Source organism: Micromys minutus (assembly GCF_963924665.1).
Source record: "Micromys minutus genome assembly, chromosome: 24".
Classification (NCBI taxonomy): domain Eukaryota; kingdom Metazoa; phylum Chordata; class Mammalia; order Rodentia; family Muridae; genus Micromys; species Micromys minutus.
In genome coordinates, this window is record NC_137959.1 from 18969472 (window position 1) to 18993202 (window position 23731).

General features: G+C 51.7%; 2 protein-coding genes across 2 annotated transcripts in view; one reads left to right on the forward strand and one right to left on the reverse strand.

The window, feature by feature from the left end:
• CCDC102A (coiled-coil domain containing 102A) lies at positions 1–15074 on the reverse strand. The gene is made up of 9 exons (XM_080937226.1): positions 14993–15074; positions 10086–10810; positions 8423–8649; positions 6548–6656; positions 5051–5167; positions 4512–4721; positions 2791–2961; positions 2140–2243; positions 1–408 (listed from the first exon to the last, which is right to left on the reverse strand). Exons 2-9 carry the CDS (start codon positions 10665–10667, stop codon positions 279–281), a joined length of 1650 nt encoding a protein of 549 aa, XP_080793352.1. The 5' UTR covers positions 10668–10810; positions 14993–15074; the 3' UTR covers positions 1–278.
• Positions 14792–23731, forward strand: part of ADGRG5 (adhesion G protein-coupled receptor G5) — a gene marked incomplete at its 5' end in the record, with an annotated part of 23220 nt that continues 14280 nt past the window's right edge. Inside the window, 2 exons of the mRNA XM_080936654.1 lie at positions 14792–15173; positions 20824–20874. Of these exons, the coding sequence (XP_080792780.1) occupies positions 14792–15173; positions 20824–20874 (433 nt within the window). The remainder of the gene's footprint in view (positions 15174–20823; positions 20875–23731) is intronic.

Below are 23731 nucleotides of genomic sequence, written 5' to 3' on the forward strand. Positions count from 1 at the left end.
TCCCATCTCTGCATGACGTCCTATGCAGGCAGGGTCTTAAGATCTAGGCGCTGGGTTGTTGGATGGGTCCAAACAACCCTGGGCATATATACAATATACATATCCGACCGGCTCTCCCTTCCCTGGGGTGTGAGCCTTCCTGGGAGAGAAGGAAGTAGTTTGAAGCAGGGGGGATGAAACCCAAGCAAGTACAGACAGTGAAGACAGCTGTCTGGTTTGAGTAGATGCTCAGCTCGGCACCTATGGTTTGGGGCCAGTCCTGTTCCGCCCTGGATGTCCTAGGCCACCTGGATTTGCAGGTCTTCATCCTCATCTAGGTCGCTGGCTCCGTCTCCGGCTTCCTCGGTGCCAAATCGGGTACTACGAATCTTCCCAAAGAGGGGGGCGTTTTGCTGCTGCCTGCGGAGCCTGAGGGGTAAGGTAACAGGTCAGAGCAGGAACCATACTCTGTCTGTCCTGGCAGTGGCTATGCCCTTCTGAGCCGCAATGTACTCTGAGGTACCAGGGCTCAGATGGGGAAACACTGTTGTCACCTCGATTTACGTGTAAGGATACGGAAGCTCGAGGGAGTTTGATGACTTGCACAAAGTTACTCAGGCAGGGGATAGTGGAGTGGGGCTCTGGGCTGCAGTGCCAGCTCTGTTGTAGACGGTGGACTCAGAGAACTGACTGAGATGGGCCTTGTTCCTCATAGGGACGCAAGAGACCAAGGGATAGGATGCGGAGCACACTACATTCTAGTGTCTGCTCAGCCCCAGTTCCTCACATCGTGATTTCCAAGGCCAAAATGTGCCAGACAAACCTCGCCCATGAGGAGGAGGGGTTGGAGGAAACACACTGACCCCAACGAAGCAGTAGCTCCGCACATCTTACTGGAAGGCATGAATTATTAACGCAGCAGGGAGGGGCGAGAGCGAGGCTCCATTACTGCATGGTGATTTAGTGCCCTGTCCCGGAACATTAAAGCAAGAAAAGTTACAAACTAAAACGAGGCAGCAATCCTGGGTGGCCCTGCCCGCCCCCGACAGAGGTGCTGGCGAGGCTGAGCAGAGCCAGGCTGCCCATTTTGGGAGTTTATGGCTCCCCAGGAATGTGGCTGAGACTTCTGGAAAGCCCCAGGCTCAGTGAGTGGCCTGCAGAGAAGCAGGGCAAGTTACAGGGTTGGACCAAGTGGAGCTGGGTATGCAGTAATCCTGACCCCAGTTCCTGCTTGGTCCCTGTATACATTTCAGGTGTCACTTAGGCTATGGGGAAACTGAGACCCCATTAATTACAACACACAACCATGAGGCCTGACTCCAAAACCTGTCCTAACCACAAGCTCTCAGCATACAGCAGCACTAAGTAGATGCTCAATAAACCCATTGCCGACAATCAGGAGATCCCACCAGGCCACCCCACAATTGGGAAGTCATGGAAGGGCTTTCTCTTGTTTTCCAAGTCCCGAGGAAAAAGATTACCCCCACTTCTTTGCTTTACAGCAGGCTCTTGACACAGTATAGCCACACTGGCCACATGCTTTTGGGGCTTCTGAGCTATGACTCTGGAGGGCTTTGCCTCAAGTGCTTCGCCATGTCCGGGTGCTCTTGGGAGTGAAAAGTGTTTGGAGGAGGCAGGATTTAGAACTGGGACAGTGACATGGGGAACAGGAGAAATGGCAGTATGCCAGGTGTGTGGATCTTAGCGCCTCTCCACTTCCTACAGGGGCTGAGGGTTCCAGCTATAGCTGAGAGACTTGGCCTGTCCACTGTGCCATTTCCTCCCCTTCAACCTTTCATATTCCTGTTGTCCCTAGGCATACCCATCCCCAAGACACAGGAGGATGGTACTGTTTCTTGCCAAGGACTCGCAACATCATGGAGGCCCTGTCCTGAGCCCGGCCTCCTTGGCAGCCCCCCCATGTGCTCACAATGCCACTAGCCCGCCCACCGAAGGAGACAATTCCAGAGCCCACAGCTGGGCTGTCTTCCTGCAGCCACTCCCCACCAGCTTCCTGGCCCTGGCCCTTCCTGTTTGGAGGGGACAGGATTCTCACCCCAAGAGTTCTTCCTTCTTGGTCTTCCTCTCCGGCTCTCTGGAGGGCTCTGGCCCTTGCCCTGTGCACTTAGGATGCTCCCCGAGCAGAGCAGCTTTGCCTACCTGGACTGCAGATGTTCCAGCTGCACCTGGAGGTTCTCGCTCTGTTCTGTCTGCTCGTCCAGTGACCGCTGCAGCTTCCGTGCCTGGTTGTGGGCCTCGTCCAGCTGGGGTGAGAGTAGGACAGAGACCACGAGGATCAGCTCGGGCCGCGCTGCCTGGCTCAGCCACTTCCCCTGTTCTGGAACCGTGTTTGATCCAGCTCTTGTTCCTGAGGCTTTGACCTAGGACCACTTCCATCCTGCTTTCCATCCCTGCGGGCCACCGGGCCTCCAGATCTACCAGCGTGCATCAGTCTACCCAGCACCCACCCAAATACCTGGCCACATAGCCTTTTACCCATACTCACCTGCTTCTCATCAGATGCCCTTCCTCCCCTGCCCCCTGCCCCACCCAGTCATCAATCTGTGTGTGTACCCAAGCATCCCCTGGAAACCTGGCTCTGTGTCACTCACCCAGTCTCCATCCGTCTGTCCATCTAGTCCTCTGTGCATGGGGGCATCCTCCTGCCTTCTACCTAACCACTTACACCATCGCTCACCTCACTGGCTCATTCATTCAGCTTATCCACTTTCCTTTCTCCCCAGCTGCCCTCGGCACACGGGAGCACAGGCGGGCATATGAACCATTCCTCTCAGGCCTGTTGGTACTTACCTCGTCCTCAGCCTGGGCCAGCTCTTTCTTGAGCTCTTCCACCCGCAGCCGCAGCTTCTTTACCTCCGTCTCATGCTGCTCCACGCGCCGATTGGCATGTGCCAGCTCAGCCACCTTCTCTTGGAACTGCTTCTTGAGTTTACCGTGCACGTGCTTCAGATCAGCCAGCTCCTGCAGGGGTGTGGAGGATCAGGCCGAATGCTCACCCAGGGAGGCCAATGGGGCTTTGTGTCTCCTCTGAAGGAATGCCCCACTTGTTGGGACCTTCTGAGTGTGAAGACTCAGTGATCAGCTGGGGGCTGGCAGTGCCACCCAGTGAGGTGAGAAGGCTGGGTGTGTGACTCAGTGTCTCCACCTGCTCTAATGAGTGAGGAGGGTGTCCAGTGGGCTGTGGCACTTCAGGTCAGGATTTGGGGAAGCCATGAGTACTACAGTCTTAGTGACAAGTGTGTGGTATTAAGCTTCTGGCTCTGGGGAAGAGCTAGCCTGGGGAATGTGGCATGGGAGAAGAGCAGAGGTTAAAATGGGACAGCCAGAAAGAGATGGTCACCCTGTGCTGCGGGTGTCTCAGTTCCCATTGGAAGGCTCATTGGTCCTGTCTAGTCACACTAACCCAGGCAGGGTCTGCTGTCTATCATCCCTTGGAGCTTTGAAAATTGCAATGGCCTTCCACCCTCTGTCCTACGACGGCCTTCCACCTGGCAGCTTCCCACCTCACCCCTGCTGGCTGCTCTCACACCACAGCCATGGCTCCTGATTTGTCTGCCTGGGCTCCCCTTGTCACACCTACCCAGACAGCGTCCTCATTTCTCCTCTGACTTCCCTGTTCTCGCTCTTCCCTCTGGAAGGTCAGTTTACTACAAGTTAACTTCCGCTTCTCCCGCAGACCTCAGCTCAAAGTCACTATCCCCCCTCAAAAAAAAGCCTTTCAGGATTAGGCCTGACCATGTGATGGAGACAGCATTCCATCCCTTTAAACCCTCATTCCTGGAACAGGTAGATACACCGGTCTGCTCATTGCTGCCAGGATCACACAGTAGGTGCTCAGTATATAGAGCTACTATAATTATCAACTGCTTTATCTTATAGGAGTTTAATAAATGTAGTTACAGGTTGAGTATCTTTCATTTTAAAGTGCCTAGGCTCAAGTAGTTTGATTAATAATAGTAATAGTAATAATAATAATAAAAGCCTTCAAAAATTGAATTCTCTCTGTAGCCAAGGATGACTTTAAACTTATGATCCTCCTGCCTCTACCTCCCGAGTGCCGGGACTATAGGTATGAGACATCACACTGTTACGTGGTGCTGGGGATGAGACCCAGAACTTTGTGTATGATTGGCAGGTACTCTACAGAACTTTATCTTCATCCTAGAGTCCAGAGTTTTTGGGCTTCTCAGGTATTTACACATACGTCATGAGTCTCTCGGGGACAGGCCCCGGGGTCTAAACATAGAATCCACTAGTTTAGTGCTTATGTCACCAGGGCTTGAGAGCAATTTTCTTCAGCATTTTCTCTGCCCTCACATTTTTGATTGGTACCTACCACACGGAGGTGTGCAATTTTCTGCTCTTTTGAGGCATCCTGTTGATGCTCAAAGTTGGGGGTTTGGGAGCCTTTTGGATGTCTGGTTTGGGGATCAAGGAGGCCCAGCTGATACTGCAGTTATCCGTATGCGGGCCATACAATAGAGTGCCGATTAGCTGGATGGCTGTCCCACCTTGTTCTTCTCGAAAAGAGCGGCCTGGCTGGCCCTCAGGTCACAGTCCAGGGCACTGGCATTCTGCCGCCGTCTGCGGGCCAGGGCCTCCTCCAGGTCTCCAACCTGTGCCCGCAGCTTCTTGTTCTCCCGTTCCAGGCCCAGCTTCTCGGTCTCCAGCCGCTCTCTGCGACCCCACTCGGCTGCATTCTCTGCCTGGAGCCTTTCCATCTGCAACAGCGAGGGAGGCAGTGAGACTCCAGGGGGACAGGAGTGGAGAGACAAGCTAGATGAACCCCCCTCTCCTGAAGCCAAAATTGGCACCAGGAAGCAGATCCAGCTGCAGGAGCTATAATTATGCTGGGCTTTTATTTTTTTTCACTGTATCCAGGATGTGGGGGCGCTTCTGGGTTTTGTGTGGGAAAGGGGGTGCCTCCTGCAGGCTAAGCCCCCTGGGGTGTGGACGGCCCCTCACAGCACAGCCGGAACTTTTGTCATTATCCTCCTGACCAATCAATTAAACCCCTGAGCATTGCCCCTCCGTCCTGCCCGCCACTGACCTCACCCCTCAGCTCAGCCATCTTGCGATCCATGCTAGAGCGCGCGCCCAGCTCATCCTCCAGGTCTTCCGACATGCGGCCCAATTCATCCTGGTGCGTCTCCTTTAGGATGCTGAGCTGCAAGAACATCAGCCAGCCTGGTCATGAGGACCACCTGGATATATCCCAGAGGTAGTACTAGAGGTGAGCATTAGCTGCGGTACCGAAGGACTCAGCTGATCAGAGTAAGTAGTCCTTAGTGCCTCAAGAGAGCATCCAACTCCTATGTTCTCACAAAGTCCCGCAAATTCTTGCTTCTGTTTGCTCCTCCCATCCACCTGACCTCTTCCCACTGCCCACATGACTGCACACCCAAGAGAGCTTGTCTGCCTTCCCCATGGCTCTCAACACCAGTGCGTATGTACTGTGTGTACATACATAAATGCTGTGGGCACTTCTCCCAAGCTGCTGGTCCACACAAGCACACAGTGAGCCTCTAAGACAATACTGTGGAAGGAAGTCAGGCACAAGAGCATTTTCTGCACAGCTGCCCATTGACACTCCATTAGTGTCCTCCTAGCAACCACAGTTGGCAGTCTGAATAGTGTGGGGGTCAGGTTCCCGGACCCCAAAAGAAGAAGAGAGATTCAAGTAGGTAGGCAGGGGTTCTGGGACTCTCATATGGGCTTGATGAGATTCCCAGGGAAGATCCGGTTTGGGCAAGTTTCCAATGCAAGTCTCCGGTCTTTGACCTCTGTGAACCCAGAGGACCCAGCAAGGCTTTCTCAGGATGGCTGCGCCCCCTGGTGGCCATATCCAATCTGTACAAGAGGCAGAAGAGGTAGCCTGCTTTGCGATCCTAATGGCTGAGATGCGACCATGGCTGCAGCTCCTTTGACTGGAACCTCGTGGTCCCATCACAGCGGGAGGCTTCTGTTTCACTTGACACACACTAAATGTCACAGATGACACTTCTGATCTGGTCACAAACCCTCTGAAATTTAGCCCCTTGATCCTCCCTCTGACAGGATTCTCCAGGCACGCTACCTTCTCAGTGTCCAGCACACATCAGGTGTCTGCCTACTCCAGGACTGTTGCTGTGAGCACCCAAATCCCCTGTATACTCAGTAATAGCTTCATCTAGCCCCGTTAGGTCTTGGCTCAAACAACATCACATAGGGAATGGAGGAGGGATGTTGAGTCAGGGAGTCACTCTGTATCCAACTTGGACTTGAACTCAAGGCAATCCTCCTGTCTCAGCCTCCCAAGGGCTGGAATTACAGATGTGATCCACCAGACCCTGTTCATATGTCATCTTATAGAAGCCCTCCTTGGCCCCCACCCCATCTCCTTCATGCTGTTTTCATGCCCTCATAGCTCACAGATCTTATCTGCTGGGCTACCATTACCCACCTGTCCTGGTACCCGGAACTATGGCTGAGTGAATGGATTCCATCCTAACTTGCCTCCAAGGCTGGAAACTCCCCATCGTGAAGCCACCCCCAGCCCCAGGCTTACTTGCTTGAGCATCTCCTGCTTGGTCTTGCTCAGCTCCTCGTATTTGATCTTCCATTGGCTAAGCTCTCCCTCCAGCTTCTCAATGTTCTTGCTCAGAGCCAGCTTATCCCTGGGGAGTGGAGATGGGCGAGCACAAGGACTTCATTAGGCTTCTTTTGTTTTGACTTCATATTTCAGGAAGTATATTAGCTTGACTTTGTTGTTGTTGTTTAAACAATACACGGGGCTCTCCCATAAGTTCTGTGGCTACAAGTCTGAGATGAGGTGTGGGCAGAGGAAGCAGCCAGGAAGAATCTGTCATCCTCTCCCCAGCTTCTGCCGGCTACTGGTCCCTTTGTCTTTCCTTGGCCAATGACGAAATGACACCCACAGGAGCATTAGACCAACTATTATCAGAGGTACGATTTCTTCCTTCCTCCCTTTCCTCCTCTGTCCCATGGAACCAGGGCTTTATTCAGGATAGGCAAGCGCTCTACCACTGATCTAATTCCCTCTTTCCCAAGTCCTTACGTGATTTTTTTTTTAATAAGTAAAATCATATGTGTGAACCAAGTATATAATCTATATACTTATTTCCTAGACATCAGAGCTGTATTCATGAACATCATCAGGTCAGACCGCCGACTTACCCTCACCAAAGTCTCCGATGACCTCCATGTTCTATATTCATCCATCCGTCCAGCCATCCACTCTCCTGTTAAACAGTCTCTCTAGGCTCCTTTCCCTGCACATGGCTCCCCTTCTTCACTGTCCCTTTCCTCTCGCCAGCCTCTGAACTTGACAGAACCAGGACTCCACCCCATAACCTTGCCCACCACACCTCTGGTTCTCACATTCCTAGCTTTCAAAGCCACCACCTCTGCCTTTCACCTCTAGCCTAGACTCATCCAGACCCACTTGCTCACAAACTGCGACTTTGCTGTGCCAAACACAACTCCTTTAACCCTAAATTTCCTAACTCCCTTTCCATCCCTGCTTTCTCTGAGCCTACTACCCTCTCAACCACCAGAAGTAAGCGTGAGGTCACTGTAGGCTACACCGTGAGCTCAGGGTCAGCATGGCTTCATGTGCTGAGGCCCTACTTTAAAAACAAAGGATGGGGAACTGAGAGATGGATCAGAGGTAAAAGTACTTGCTGCTCTTAAGGTAGACCCAGGGTTGGTTCCCAGCATCCAAAATGGACAGTTTACAGGCATCTGTAATTTCCAGGGAATCCAATACCTTCTTCTGATATCCATACACACCAGACACTCACATGTACACACACACACACACACACACACACACACACACACACACACACACACGCATACATACACAGATGGAAGGACAGACAGACAGACACATACACACAGAAACACACGGACACAAATACATACACAGATGGAAGGACAGACAGATAACACACAAACACACACACATACATACACAGAGAGAGGATGGGCAAGACAGACAGACAAATACAAATATATACATACACAGATGGGAGGACAGACAGACAGATACACATACGATACACACATGCACACATACACACACACACCACTCACACACAAAATTTTAAAAATCTTTATAAAAATGAAAAAGACTGAAGTGGGTTTACTGTTCTAAAATCTTAGATTTTGGGGTTTGGGATTTATCTCAATGGTAGATAGAGCGCTTCCCTAACAAGCACAATGCCCTGGGTTCAGTCCTGTAGTAAGGGTTGCAGAGGGAAGGAAGAAAAATGACCAAAAAGACCAAAACAAAACAAAAAAATCACCCTGAGGTAAATAAAACTTGAGATTGGGCCTCAATAGGTTTCATGTGTTGTCACCTGGGATTCTGGGGACGCCCCGCTCCAATGGTCCCCACCTCATCGCCACCAGAACTTACTCTCTCTCCTTAAGGAGCACCTTCTGGGATTCGTCTAGCCGTAGCCGCAGGGCGGTCAGCTTGGAGGCATCTTCCTCTGTACTGGCTGTGTCCTCCCAGGGCAGGCGGCTGCGATCCTGGCGTCCGGAGCTGACCCGAGGGCCCCCAGCTGCCACACTGCAGGTCTCCCAGCAGCCCTCAGGCCCCTCTGGTCTGCTCTTCAGCAGGCTCTCTACCAGGTCCAGCTCCTGTGGAGACCAAGGTAAGGGACTGTGCCTGGTCCAAGGCCTTGCTCTGGCCACCCTCCTAATGGCTATCTGTGGCCCTTGCTCTGGACCTGAGACAGGTGACACAGTGCCTCCTGGCCCTGGTTTTGTCTTTTGCCCTTTGCTTTATTCTCCTTCTCCTGGCCTCCCCCTTCACACCTTGGAAGAACGCTGCCAGCTACCAGGGTTTCCTGTGTCCTGGAACATTTCTAGGGAGGGTCCCCATCACCCCAAGTATGTAAACACTGGGTGCACTAGCTAGAACTAGTGAAGCAGGAATTCTACCAAGACTCAGGATTCCAGTTCAAGAGAAAACATGGGCACAGGGAGGCTGGTGGCTCTGAGGACTTGTGGAACACTGGCCTCCCACCCTCTGACCTCAGATGGTCTTATGGGGCACTCTGGCTGCCACCTGGGACAGATGGAAATACCAGAAGGCAGGGGCACACCTGAGCTGGTGTGTAAACTCAGACGGCAGACCCGGGACTCTGAATTGTCCCTGGGGACTCTGGGGCTGTGATGAGCACCGAAGAAGAAGGCAAAGAGCACGAGGCCCTGGTAGATAGGTTAGAAAAATGTCTCCAAATACCAGGCCACAGGGAGAGGGCTAGGCCAGAGAGAAGGGGAGCAGCTAAGAGTCCCATTGCTGGGATCTGGTCTTCTGGGGACCAGATCTGAGACCTTCCCTGAGCAGCCTGCCCTTGTAACTCAGCATCCTGCCAAACTATGGTGTTAGCATTCACCACCAGGGTACAAACCCAGCAGTCAGAGGAGGGGCCAACACAGAGCTTAGTTTCCAACCTCCCTGTGTCTCAGGGTCTGCTGTAGGAGACAATGTGTCCGTTGGCCCTGGGTGATGGGGACAGTAATCACCACTCCCAGTCTCTGGGCTTCTGCAGTGATCATGGATTCTGAATTCTGTCACTTCCCAAAGGTAATTTGTATGCCTCCTCCCAGACCCAGCTTAACTTTTTTTTGAGGGGGGGGGGGTTCTTTCTGCCAACCGTCCCAAAGGCCTGGCTCAGGGACCACATCCCTTCAATGTTGAAAAAATGAGGAGTCAGCTCCATCACGAACCTAAGCCAAGTCCACGGATCTCTCCTGTGCTTGGTGTGGAAGATTCTTTGATTTCGATGACTTCTAAAGTGTGTGTGTGTGTGTGTGTGTGTGTGTGCGCGCGCGCGCGGGGGGGGGGGGGAGGGAGTGACTAGAACTTGGGGATCTCCAAAGCAGCAAGGTGATTTTTACCTGCACCAGCTTCCACCACCACCGCTACTACGTGGACGTGGGGCTGATCTACATCTCACTGGAAACCAGATCCTTACTAGTTCTTTTCACTGCTTCCTCCCATCTGGGCCCCTGTGCAACGGTGGCCCCGAAAGCTATCGTTCTTCCAAGCCATGTAGCATGGCGCGCACCTGGCTGTCAGGCGACCTTTCCGCCCCGATGTCGCGCACCGGCTCGTGCTCGCGTTCGGGCTCCGGGCCTTCATGTGTCTTGTCCGTCGCACCGCGCGCTCCCCGCAGCCGGGCCAGCTCACGGCCGCGCGCCTCGCACTCGCCTTGAGCCTCCTGGCGCTCGCGGCGTGCGCCCGCCAACTCCTTGGTGAGCGTATCCAGGCGCTGGCGCAGCTGGCGCACCTCTTCCCGCGCACGGTTGCGCTCGGCGCGCACCTTGCTCCACTTCTCGCGCCAGTTCGCCGTGCAGTCTGACCACCAGCGCATTGTTTTCTCCATCTGCAAGGCTCGCGCGCGCGCCTCCTCCAGCTCCCGCAGCCGCAGCTCCTCGCGGCTCTCCCAGTCGCCATCGGCCAGCAGAGCGGGCGCAGTCAAGGGTAGTGCCGGTGGCGGTCCCGGCGACGGCGTGCCGCTAGGCGGCGTGGGTGGCAGCGAGTCGGCCGGACCCATGCGCTCCGGGGACGGGCTGCCCAGGATGGTAAGCAGGCTGCTCTTGGATAGCTGCGGGGACTCAGTCAGCCTCGGGCTCGGGCCGTGGCTCATAATGAGGCTGGGCTGGCCCTGGGTGAGAACTTGCGGCTATGCTCACGGACGACGCGTGGGACAGAGGTCTACATGATACCACTGCGTGTGACGAACGCCTTGACCCACTGCTCTCTAGGATACTCTGGAATACCTCTTCAGACCTGAGGAAGAACAGGACCATTATTGGACTGTGCCCACCAACAGTCACCTGAATTGGCCCTGTGCGTTCTCAGGGAATGAAGGGGGTAGTACTGGCGGAAGCAGGAGGAAGGAGGTGTGTTCCAGGGTGACCCCAAGGAGACCAGTAGGTGCCTTCATCCCTGGCTCCAATGTCCCTCACTCATCCCACAAAACAAGGCTGCTTTGTTTTGCCACTGGGCCTTTTCCGGGCTTCAGCCAATGGGGTCAGGGTAAGGAAGCCCAGAATTCCTTCCTCAGGGTGTGCTTCAGAATCACCTGGACCCTCGTTGCTTAATTAACAATGAACAGTTCTATGGGCCAGGATGTTTGGCTGGCACGCATGCAGCAGAGACATTTCAGAAGTCCACGCTTGGGGCCGTGTGAGCATTCAAGTAACATCAATGCGACCCCAGGTCTCTCAGCCTCCTCCTCTCCTCCTCCATGCCAAGCCACCAACAAGCCCTCTGCCACCGAGCTGTGCCCCTAAGCCCGTGCCACCCTCACTACTTACAGTGCCATACATATCACAACCCCAAAGATGCTTGTGTAGACAGTCACCAGACAGCCACACAGACCCAGGCTCTAGTTCCTAACAGGCAGTGTGCCCTCTCTGACTCAATGTCTTGGCCTGTGTGCTGAGTTGTAGCCTTGGCGCCCACAAGCATCTAGACATTTCTGCACATGCAGACATATCTGGGAACATACAAGCAATCCCACCCACACAAACCAGGGATAAATGACACATACGGTTAGAGATGGTCCTAAGGGCACATACCTGTACAAACAGAGATACATATGAATACATGCACTGATGGACCCCTAAACATACACTCCAAAAAGCTCTGAGCACACACACACCTCCTTCCCCATTTTCCTGGCCCAGTCCCATCAGAACAGCCCTAAAAGAAACAGTGCTGGCATCTTCGGGGGAGAGGAGAAGGGTGGGGGTTGGCAGGATGCCCAAGTACCAGTCCTGCAGTCCTGAAGGCAGGCCTTTCCACAGCCCCACAGTAGAAGTGTGGCAGTTGGCGCTGCTGCCATATCCACCGGCTTGGAGCTGCCAGGCCTGGCAAAGGGCTCTGCTTGGCTTAGAGAGGACTCCAACTGGCTCTTTCTAGAGAATCTAAACTCATGAAACAGGAGCAGGGCAGACATTATCCAGGCCCCTAATGGCTTCCAGGTTGGGGCCTCCGACGTCAGCCCTGGCCAGTCTGGATTGCAGGGTTGGGGGGAAAGGTAGGAACTGTAGACCAGGAAGGCTGTGAACACCTTCTGTCTTTCTCCTTGGGGCCCAGGACAGGTATGCACTTGCACGGGGGAAGAGGTGAGGCACATCCACCCCTCCCCCACAAGCACACCTGTGCAGACCCCAGTGCAGCTGGCCTCTGCCTAGCAACACCTCCCCATTCCCACCCTACTCACATAACAGCCTTGGGAACACTCAAGTAGCTTTGCTAACCCAGGTATACACAGGCCTGACTTATGCCTCATGCTACAGATAGACAGGCAGGGCTCAGCTGCCAGTCACTTGCCCCTTCCTCCCCAGGTTCAGTGCTTTCTTTGTTTAGTGACATTATAGGGCGTGGGCTCTCAATTTACCACAATGCTGCCATTGCATGCCAAGGAGCAGCTCAGGGTGGGAGCAGCCCCCACAGACCCAGAGAGTTCCTTTCTGTCTTTATCCTTCCTAAAGCCAGGCGGCCGCTTCTTCTCCTACGAAATGCCCGAGATGCCCTGTCTCATCCCACAGCCAGCCAGACCTGGCCAGTGGCCTCTCTTTAGCACAGCTTTCCTCTCAATAGGGAATGTGTGCGGCTTACAGCTTGTAAGATGGGTCCTGCGTACAGTGCTTGCTCAAAGTCAGCTGGTGGGATAAAGGGTATACTCTCGAGTCTGAACTGAGCAGCAGAGTCACAGGTCTTAGAGCTCCCAAACCCCAGCCATAACTCTGTCACTCCCTGTTCCCAGAAACAAGGATGCTTTGCCTGGACGCTCATTTTAGGTCACAGATTCGGTGCTGCCCGTAGGAAGTGACCAACATCTTCTTTTGTTCACAGACTCATTGGATATGTCTCCCTCTTGCCTTCTACATCTGTAAACGCCTACACACTGTAATATCCCCTCACTCAAGAAGACTTTCTTAACCTCTGAATACTTCTTGTTAGTTTTCCCAGACACCAGGACCTCCTCCTTTGGGGGCAGAGGTTCTTCTCAACCTGTGGTTCACAACCCCGTTGGGGGTCACAAATCAGATACCCTGCATATCAGATATTTACATTATGATTCATAACAGTAGCAAAATTAACTATAAAGTAACAAAAATAATTTTATGGGGGGAATCAGCACAGCATGAGGAAGTTATTAATGAGTTGCAGTTGTCAGCAAGACTAAGTGTCACCGCATTCTATGAAACTCCCAAAGGCTTCTTGGTCTCATTAGCTATGTGAACAGGGCTGAGCAGGAGTACGTGCTGTGTGAATGTTTCTTGAGCCTATGGAAGACAGATAAAGTCCTTATTAGGGAGTCCTCCGGTGACCAGACAGAGTCTGGGAGAGTTGTGTCATCCTAAAAATCAGAACTCGGTTTTCAGCCAGGCGCTGATACAGGTAGGTGTCTTAAGCCCATTGGTGGCCAAGGTCAGAGTCAGGTGTCTGAGCTCTTGCCTGAGGAACTCTCTGGCTGGGTAGAGGGAGGAGATATTCAATGTTTGGTTGGTTCTCAGGATCCTCGGAGAAGAGTGAGTAATAGTAAGACTTGGAAGGGAACCAGCTTGAGGGAATGGGGAACCCAGGACCTCCACAGCTCTGAATCCTCCCATATCCTCTTAGAATCTTTCAGGTGGACTCTGGGCTAAGCCCAGGGCCACAGGCCTAGCTGTGGGTAGGGATTAGAGCCCAGCAGGAAACCGCAAGGGGACTGCCTGATTGGATAAGTGCAGGGCTGGTCAGCCCACAGACTGCGGGTTGTCTGTCCCTCTGACCATGGATACTAAGAGCCCAGCTTACAGCTGCTGGACCTCCAGGAAAGAAACGGAGGAGTGGGGGGGGGGGTGAGGAGGAAAGCAGGTTTTCTGTGCTAGAACAGAGCTTGTGGCTGGGTCATGACTACCTTAAGAGCACCATGCCCCTGGGAGCGCCTACTAGGGAGATCTTCAGATACTATGCCCGCCAAAAAAATGTGGCTTGGATACAGGAAAGTGGAAGCCTTTCTGGGCACCTACTCTGGTCCCAGGACTCTCAACAACTCTTGGAATCGCACATTCGTTATAGGACAGCCATTAACCCAGCTTTGCTATATTACACACTGTGTGGTATGTGCAGGTCGCTGGCCTTTCTGGGCATCAGTGTCCCTGTGTATCACATTGAGAGGCACCAACAAGATTCTTAATATCTCAAGCAGGCGGGCAGACTCTGTGCCAATAAGAACCCATCATACTCCTACAAAAAAAGCTCGGGAATCCGGGCCGAATAAGGGACATGCACTTACACAAACTGAAGTCGCCAGATGGGGAAGAGTGCTGCTATCCCTCGGCACTACAAGGGCAATGGGCTGCTAAGGTCCCTCCCTTTTCTTAGCATCAAGTCCTTGCCCCACTTGCCCGCATTCCTTCCCGAAATTAAGTTTTCAACTTTCCAGGGCCCAGTCTTAGTCCCTACTTGGTAGCCCCTTCGCAGGCCACCAGCCCCAGGCCCGCTCCCCCTAGCGGTTGGAGGGGGTGCGGGGGTCCGGTCTTGCAAGGCGCGGTCCCGCCCACACCACCGCTTGGTTTCCATTGGCAGCGCAACGGGTCTGGACGTAAAGTCCTGCTCTGATTGGCCAATGCCACCCGTCCGTCCTGCACTCGCCATGGTGACCACGTTGGGTCCCCCGGGAGAGTTCCACATTCCGCCCCCGCCTGCCACCCCCCCCCCCCCCCCGCTCTGCCGGCATTCCACGGGCGCCCCCTCCCCCACTGCCCCGACATGGGACCCGGCTTCCACCTGGATGGAGACGGGCCGGGGAACCCCAAGAGGGGACTAAAAAGTTGGGCTCAAGTTTGGGGTGCGGCGGGGGCCGCCCCGGCTCCTGTCCCTCGCTGCAAAGTTCTTCCCTTGCGTGAGAGGCTCCGGGACTTCAGCGAGTTCCGGGCCGCGATGACCTCCTGCCCTGCCGTCCCCACTCACCTCGGGCCGGGACCGGGATTCCGGACGTTCGAGCTACTGCTTTGGGTGGAGCGGGCGCGGGGCTGGCTGCAGCGGCCGTCGGGAGGCCGGGGGAGGGCCACCGAGTCTCCTCCTCCTGCCGGGGGAGGGGAAGGGGAGCGGGCGGGGGCCCCGCGTGGGGCGCGGTCTGCTGCGGGCTGTGGTCAGGCTGATGGACCCCCGCAGGCCCACCCAAGCATGAAGTCGCCCAGGCAGGATCCGCGACCTCGACTTTCCCGCCAACCACGGGCTAGGAGCCCCGAGACAGGAGTGGGCACCACGGACCCACGTGGAGCTTCACCAAGTCTTCACTTTGGTTAACTGCTTTCTTTCCAGTGCCAGCGTTGACACCAACTGGACCTGGGCCAGAGTCCATGGCTTCATTGGACCTCAGTTTCCCTTAGTTTTACAACCAAAGCGACTTCAGGCCTATCAAAGAGCATGATGGGGACCTAGTCTCACTGCGGAATTTTTCCCTCTGGTGTGCGATGGTGCTTGGCAGAGCCCTCTGACCTTTTGGGGGCGCTATCTCTTTCTTTGGGGTAGGGTGACTGTAATCTTGTCAGGAAAGAAGAAGGTCAGGATGATATCTCCCCATCACATCCTGCTGTGGGGTTGGTCTGTCTTGCAGACAGGACCAACATAGTCACAGAAATGTGTGGGGAGCTAGGCTGGAATGGGTTATTGTCCAGAAAAGATAAAGATTATGATGATAAATGAATCATATACCTCTTGGTTAAGAATGTTTTAATTCTAACTATGGTCATGAGCATAGCTGTTTGTGAAGAATGACTCACAGTCTGAGTGGTGAAGATTTATTTTTCTAACGAAGTTAACCAGTAGCAGACTTCCTATTGATTTGTTGTAAGAGGTTGTTTTGTTTTACAAAATCACCTGGGTGAGCTGGACATGGTGGTGCACACCTTTAATCACATCACTTGGGACCTCTAATCCCAACATTTGGGAGGCAGAGGCAGGCAGAGCTCTGTGAGTTTGAGGCCAGTCTGGGCTGCCTCCATTGTGAATTCCAGAAGAGCCAGGGCTATAGTAGAAAAACCCCAACTTACAAAAATAATAAAACAAACAGCCAAACAAACTAGGGCCTTTAAAAACAAGGATCACTTTGACACCCCCTTTTAGGGGATCATGTGTGAATCTGGCCTCCAAGGTCAAAAGAGGGGCTCAGATCCCGTGAAACTAGAGTTGTTGATAGCTGCGAGCCACCATGTAGGTGCTGGGAACCAAACTGGGGCCCTCTGAAATAGCACCAAGTGCTCTTAACCACTGAGCCACTTCTTGGGCACCCCCACCCCACCCCGGCCTGAGCATTCCGAGAACTCAGTACATCTTTTTGATGTCATTTACTTCCCCCATAGACATCCTTCTCTGTGGTCTTCTGCTGTTGCCTCTGCCTTGCCTTCACCAACTTCGTGAAATCCCACCGATTTTGCAAGTTTTGTAGTTTCGCTTGGTCGGGTAGTCCGTGGTGGATGCTTGACAGCTGCTGTGATCTATAGGAGACCAGTCTGGGTGGGAATGCCTGTAAGTTTGGTTGGCATCTACAGATTACTAGCCTGCAGATGCTCCAGTGGCTGTCCCCTGCTTCATGTACAGGTGGGTGGGATTCGTGAGATTCACACATTGAGAACTCATGACAAGACCAAAAAAAAAAAAAAAAAAAAAAAAAAAAAGCTTCCCTTGAGAGTTGGGGAAATTAAGGTTTAGATTGGCTTTTGGCTTGAATGGGATCTCACAGCAGTAAGATGTCCCAGGGAAAAGGATGTCCCTGCAGTGGCAGGCAGCCCTGAACCAAGACACCCAGAGCTCTTTCCCTAATGTTTGGAGCTGGTAATGGGTGGGAAGGTGATGGAGGTCAGACTGATGGTGTACTCAGCCCGTGGCTATACTTCATTGCAATCGAGTCCTCTCTGTTTGGAAAGGAAGTGAGTTGTGTGTGTGTGTGTGTGTGTGTGTGTGTGTGTGTTGCATAGGTTGGATGAGGGGAGCCACTCATTCTTGGAACTCAGTACATGCTGGCCATAGGCTAAACTGCTCCCTTAGGTTACCTAGCAACTGTGCAGCTACTCTGTGTACTGGGCATCATTATCACCATGTCATGATGAGCCCAGGGAATGCCAGCAACCCATTGTTTGGCTTAACTTCACGCTGGGAAGTCTCAGAGCCTGTGTCCCTCAAGTTTGATCGCTGTCCCTTCTCTAGGCACCTCTAGCGAAATGCTAATCTGGTTTTTAACCTCCCTCATCTGTGGACAGGGCAAGGAGTTTTGTCTTCAGACTGAAGACACTGGAGATGGAGTGTGGCCTGTGTTAGTATGCCATTTCTAGACTCCTGCTCTTACCATTACCGTCAACGCATTGGCGTTTCTAATTATTTATTCATTAATTTTATGGGCATTGGTGTTTTGCCTGCATGTAGTATGTCTGTGTGGGGGTGTCACATCTTGGAGTTACAGACAAATGAGATCTGCTGTGTTCTTCTGGGGTCTCTTAATCTTTGAGCCATCTCTCCAGACCACAGTGGCATTTTTTTTTCTTTTTAGAATGTAAGTATATTTTAAGGGAATGCTCCCTATTACTAGAGTAAATAGGAGATCTGTGTATAAGGTACTGTAAATTACAAAAATTATAAATTGGATAGCATTCAAATAAAGCAATGCTATTAAAAATTTAGCTAGATGTCGTATGGTAGCACATGCCTTTAATTCCAACACTCTGGAGCAGAGGCAGACAAGTGTCTGTGAGTTGGAGACCAGTTCAGTTTACATGGTGAGTTCCAGGCCAGCCAAGGGTTACAGAGTTAAGATCCTATCTCAGCAAACAAACAAACAAACAAACAAACAAACAAATAAATAAAATTTAGATAGAAACGTCAAAAAAAGATTGTTTGTACACCCATGCATAGTGGGGCTATGAACGGAACTCGGGAGGTAGCAGGAACCCATGTTCATCAATAGGTGAATGGATAGAAAAAACATGGTGTATATACACAGTGGAATAGTTTTAAACATTTTAAAAGGACATTTCCCCCTTTCTATTGAGGCAAGGCTATGTAGCACAGGCTGGCTTAGAACATTAGATTCTACTGCAGGAAACAGGTTCTGCTGTTTGCTTGAGGTAAGGTCTCATGTGTTGTGATAGAATCTCGGCTCATGTCTGGACAGAGTACACCAGGCCAATACAGTTCCACCTGGAAGAGGTTTATTGAGGATGATGGAGATTAAGGAGGGAAAGGGAGAAAGAAGAGAAGAGAAGCGGGCAGGAGGGTCTGCCTTTTATTTAAATTGTGACGTAACTGCTCCCAGGTAAAGGTGGGAGCTGAACCAAATGTAAGCTAGAAATTGATGGCCATTGCCATGGCAACAGATGCACAGTTCCCTGTCGCCTATGGATGACATCACCGCTGGGTTCAGAGGTGAAAGCTGTTCCTGATACCAACATCATGTACTGCAGGTTGACCTCAGACTTGGTCTGTAGCTAAGGATGATCTTGAGCTCTTGGTCCTCCTGCCCTGGCTTCCCAATTGCTGGAATTATGGCACAGGATAGTACATCAGTCTGGAAGGACTTTCTGACCTATATATAACATGACTGAGTCGTGAGTGTGCACTGTGGCATCAGCCAGTCAGGACACACACTATATGACCCTGGTTATAAGAGTTCACTACAGTAGTTCATTGATAGAGACAAATGGGAAGAGTGGTTGCTAGGCTTTTGGGTTTGGTGAGTGTGGTGTTATGTTTGGGAAAATCAAAGAGGCTTGGTGATGAACAATAATGAGGATTCAATACTTATAAATGGATAAAATTTTGTGATATATGCATGTGTTACCACGATACATTTTTAAAGTTTTTTGTTGTTGTTGTTGTTGTTTATATTTTTTGAAATAAGATCTCACTATGTAGCTGAGGCTAGCCTTGAGCTGAGGGACCTCCTGTGGAGTCCTTCTGAATGCTGGGCTTGCAGGACTGTGCCTGCAAACCATGCTCAGCTCAGCTAACTTGTTTTTGAAAAGAATAAAGAATGGATAGGGGGGGGTAGGGCGGGAGAAGAGGGACATAAGTCTGGGGTGGAAAGAGACTCAAGCCTGCCAGGCACAGAGGTAGTTCCAGCTACGCCAGAATGACTGCTGGAGCCCAGAACTCTGGACCTGTGGTATGCTGATTGAATGTCCCCCACCAAATGCTGTATCAGTATGGGGACTGCCAGATTGCTTTAGGAAGGGGAACTGGCCCAGATCAGCATCACAGCAGGTCAGAACTGAGAGGCTAAAGATGTTCTGTCTCTAATTGGAGGCTTCCAATTGTTAGCAATACTGGGAAGATTTGAAGGGTAGATGACACCCTCTTGGTGTTACTCTCCTGTTCTAATGTCCAGGCATGCTCATAGTCCCCCCCACCCCTGCCTCCAAGTGGAGAGACCCTTGTCAAGGGATGGCAATGACCTCATCTCCTCCAAGGAACTGAGGAAGGTACTGACTGATCTGGCTTGTGAGCATAAGACATTCAAAGGTGAGTTCTAAGGTGTTGTGTGCAGGGGTGACCAGCATCCCAAGCTGAGGCAGGAACAGTGAGGTAGGAAACAGAGAGGCTGTGGGGGCCTGGGGATCAGAGCTCTACTTACGTCTTCAGTAGAGCCGTTCATGACAGAGATATGTAGCTGGCATAAGGAGTTGGCAGTTCAGTCCTGGAAGCAGCCTGGAGACCCCTGCTATGTAAGGCCAGGAGGTGAATGTCTGGTTATAATGGACAAAGTAAACTAAAGCATGGGTGTATGGGAGCTAGGGGTGTGGTTCAGCGTGCAGATGCTTACCATGCATGCACAAGGCCCTGGGGTTGAGGCCAAGCACCACACAAGACAATAGCCAGGAAAAAAAACAACATGCAAAAAGGGCAAATGCTTATCTTAAGTCACCCAGTGGGAGTCTGGCCAAGGAGTTGAGACACAATTGTACAGGGGCCCTGCAAAACCTTTGATGGCATCTGGACTGGGGCCCCCTTCCCCTCTGATCTCCTTGCACCTTCTGTGAGCTGTACTGAACTGACTCTGAGTGGTTGAGGGCAGGAAGACTGTGCTGGGACCAGTGCTTTCTTCCCTTCCTGCATCTCCATCCCCACAACCCCAGTGGCCCAGGAGCAGAAGGGCACGTTCTTGAGTTATGGTTTCCCACAGGGAATTTGGGCAGGCTCTCCCTCCCTGAATCACTTCCTCATTCTCTTTAGGGCTCTGTAGAGAGTGTAGCTGGTATTATAGGATAGGCTTGTGGAAATTTCTGACTAAAGGAGAGGCTGGTCTGCTTTTCCTCCCTGCTGTTCTGGCCATACTGCCTGAGATCTGCCCTGGGCCATCTAGAACTGGGTCCTTGTTCCCTCTAGGCTATCAGTTCATCATCTGTGACACTTGCTAGTCTGATTGTTGATATAAATGAGGAAACATATATATTAAAAGTATAAATTTCCCCTTTCTATCAATGGGGAAACTGAGACTCAGGGAACAGTCATGGCTTGCCCAAGGGTGCAGAGCTGGCCCATCCTTAGCCCTCCACAGTACCAAGCTGCTGCCCTTCCTTGCACTTCTTGGGAGGTTGAGTCCAGCTTCCCCACCCCACCCCCCCTCTCGGAGTGAGACCTTGATCTAGCAGCTCGGAGGAAACAGAGGCTGCTACCACAAAAGAAGAAGTGAAGCAGGAGCACAGGGTGAAGGGAGGCCAGAAAAGCTAGGGAGCAAGTGGGCTGAAGTGAACAGAGAAGCCACAGTGCAGCTCTCAACTCCTCCCAACTTCCTTTTCTCCCCGCAGAAGCTAGAGGACCAACTCAAGACAGCAGCAAGAACGGCTACAGCTTTACAGGTTAGTCCCCCTGGACCCGTCCTCTCTCCCACCCAGTGGTCCCCATCCACAGACCCCAGGCCTCATGCCCATCCCAGGAGTGACGAGCAAGGAGCACCATGGGAATGGGTGAAGTTCCTGAACAGCTTGGGGGACACAGAGTCTCAGAGGAAGGACCTCTAGACAAGCTGGGTTAGGCTCCGTGCTGTTTTACGGTGATCTTCTTTGCCCACCTGTAAAACAAATGGATAGTAGCATCTTTCCGGGATGTTACTTGCTGCTGAGCAACTGGCCCATTCCAGCCAGGGGCAACTAGAGGAAGCCAGAGGCAGAGCCCCAGCCAGTGGTAAGCAGGGGTAGCTGTTTGTGGAGCATTGTGCTGGGCAGACCTTGGTCCAACTGGGGTACATAACCTCTGCTGGGAAGAAAGCAGGGGCTTTCCAGCCTCATGTGCTGATGGTGTATTCCTGTCCAAGGCCTTTAGTTAGAGGACTAGACCTAGGGCAGGGCTGATTTCCTTAGGAAAGGATCCTAGAAATGGTTGAGTTCTTCTTCCTGGAAAATGGGTCTCTCTGGCCTAATTTTACACAGAGGAAATTGGAGGGTTAGTGAGGGCAGTTTCTTGACCCAGTGCTATACCGTCTGGGATAGAGGAGCTGGTTATTAATCCCAAAGCTGGGGCTGGAGAGATGGCTTGGAGGTTAAGAGCACTGGCTGCTCTTCCAGAGGTTCTGAGTTCAATTCCCAGCAACCACGTGGTGGCTCACAGCCATCTGTAATGGAATATGAGACCCTCTTCTGACACACAGGTGTACATGCAAACAGAGCACGCATAATAAAATAAATAAATCTTTATAAAAATAAAAAAAAATAGACCCATAGTTTTCTAAGACCCTTTCTTGTTCACGTATCTCTCAGTCTCCTTGTTGACTTAAAATAGCCTACTGCCACTCAGCTCTCCAGGGACCTTTGGGAAGTTGCTGCTGGTGCTGGCTTGAAATCTGAAGCCTAGGTTTGGGTCCTAGCTTGGCTCTAGGGCTGCTGTTGAGTCCCAAGCAAACCCTTGGCTTTTGTGATATTATGTTGTCTTGTTATCTCCTGGAAACCCCTGGAAAGTCAGTAAAGGGATTTCTGTTTCCTGGGCGGGGGGGAGGGGGGTCCCAGTGATGAGCTGCAGGGATAGAAACCTGATGGCCAAGGGTTGACAGGGTGATGAAGCCTGGGTCCTGATCAGCAGAGAACAGGGTGGGTACCTGGAGGTTACAAGCAAAAGCAAAAGTAGGGGTTTGCCCGTGATGGTGATGTGGAAGCCACAGCTTCTGTTTGGGGTGTTGGGGTGGGGGTGGGGCAGGCTTCAGCTCTGGTCTTTTGCCTTTTATAGTTCTGTGTGGAGTCAGGCAGCCTCTCTCTGTGTGTCTTTTTGCGAGCAGCATGGCTAAGACCTGGAATCAGGCTTTAGGGTCCTGACCCTGGAGGTCAAATTCTTCTGCCCACTGGGTTTCAGTTTCTCCATTAAGAGTTCCATCAGCTGAAGTCTTCTGCATCACCAGGTTCTCTACTATCATAGCCCAGGCTGTCTCAATAGAAACAGTTTGTGTTGTCCCTTTGAAGGCTCCCTTGGTCTCTCCAAACTTTGCCTCACATTCGTTCTCTGAGACCCCAGGAAGGTAAGTGGATCATGCACTAGTACCCCAGTTCTATTCCTCTGGCTTATATGTTAACACGTAGGATTAAGAAAAGTGATGGGCTTCTTACTCCTTGGAGGCCATGTAGGCCATGAGGTCCACCACCCTGTTGCTATAGCTATATTCATTGTCATACCAGGAAATGAGCTTCACAAAGTTGTCATTGAGAGCAATGCCAGCCCCAGCATCAAAAGTGGAAGAGTGGGAGTTGCTTAGCAGGAAACAACCTGGTCCTCAGTGTAGCCCAGGATGACCTTTAGTGGGCCCTTGGGTGCCTGCTTCACCACCTTCATGATGTTATCATACACCCATCCCAGGAAGGACACTGAGAGCAAGAGAGGGGCTCTCGGTTGCCGAGGAGTCCCCATCCCAACTGCTTCTACATCACAAATAAAAGATGTGATGTTAAAAATAATGTCAAAGTAGAAACTATTTGTGCTTGTGTAATAGATGGGGACTGATTTTCCTATTAGGGAGACTTCTTAGAAAGGGGTAGGAGTAAATGAAAGATATGTTGTACCCCAATTTACCAGCAGAGAACCCGTACATGTTGAAAGTGTTACACATACAGCAATATTTTTGTTGTTGTTGTTGTTGCTTCCTATCCTGGGGATGGAACCCAGGGTCTGGTCATGATTAGCAAGTGTTCTACCACTGAATGACATCCTAGCTTGGCTGCATTGTTTGTAAGACCAAAAGACTAGAACTGACCAGAGGACATTAAACTCCTTGCTCTGTTAAATGCTATTAATGGAGGATTGTTAATTCTGATTCATACTTAAGATAACATTAGCACGTGCAGTTGAAGAGGTGGCGGCTCTGGACACAGTTATAGCCAAGTCTCCCAGGTATGTTTTCAAGGTAGAACAGAATGGCCCAGGCTCCACTTTGTACATTAAATGGCAGACACCTCACCTCACTTGTCTGTGTTTGTAAAAAGAAACATTAGAAGCTAGCTGCAACAGATTCAGAGGGAGGGAGTATCCTGCAGGTCACTGACCTAGGACTGAGAAGCTAGCCTTCCAGAATGGAGGACTGCCTTACTTTTATAGCTTTTTTGTATTTATTTCTTTACTTACTGCTTATATTTGAAAGATCTCTAAGCTGTTCAAAATGTAAATAGAAGCAGAGATGTGTGCAAGAATGGCATATGGGCAAACCTTAGAAACAGTCAGGGTCCCAGAGGTGACACA

Excerpts from the sequence above, each read along its gene's own strand:
- CCDC102A (XM_080937226.1), bottom strand. The coding sequence starts at position 10,667 with ATGAGCCACGGCCCGAGCCCGAGGCTGACTGAGTCCCCGCAGCTATCC. Across the intron at positions 8,650-10,085 it reads AAAGGTCGCCTGACAGCCAG|GAGCTGGACCTGGTAGAGAG; the intron begins GTGCGCGCCATG and ends TGGTCTCCACAG. Across the intron at positions 6,657-8,422 it reads GTGCTCCTTAAGGAGAGAGA|GGATAAGCTGGCTCTGAGCA; the intron begins GTAAGTTCTGGT and ends TCCACTCCCCAG.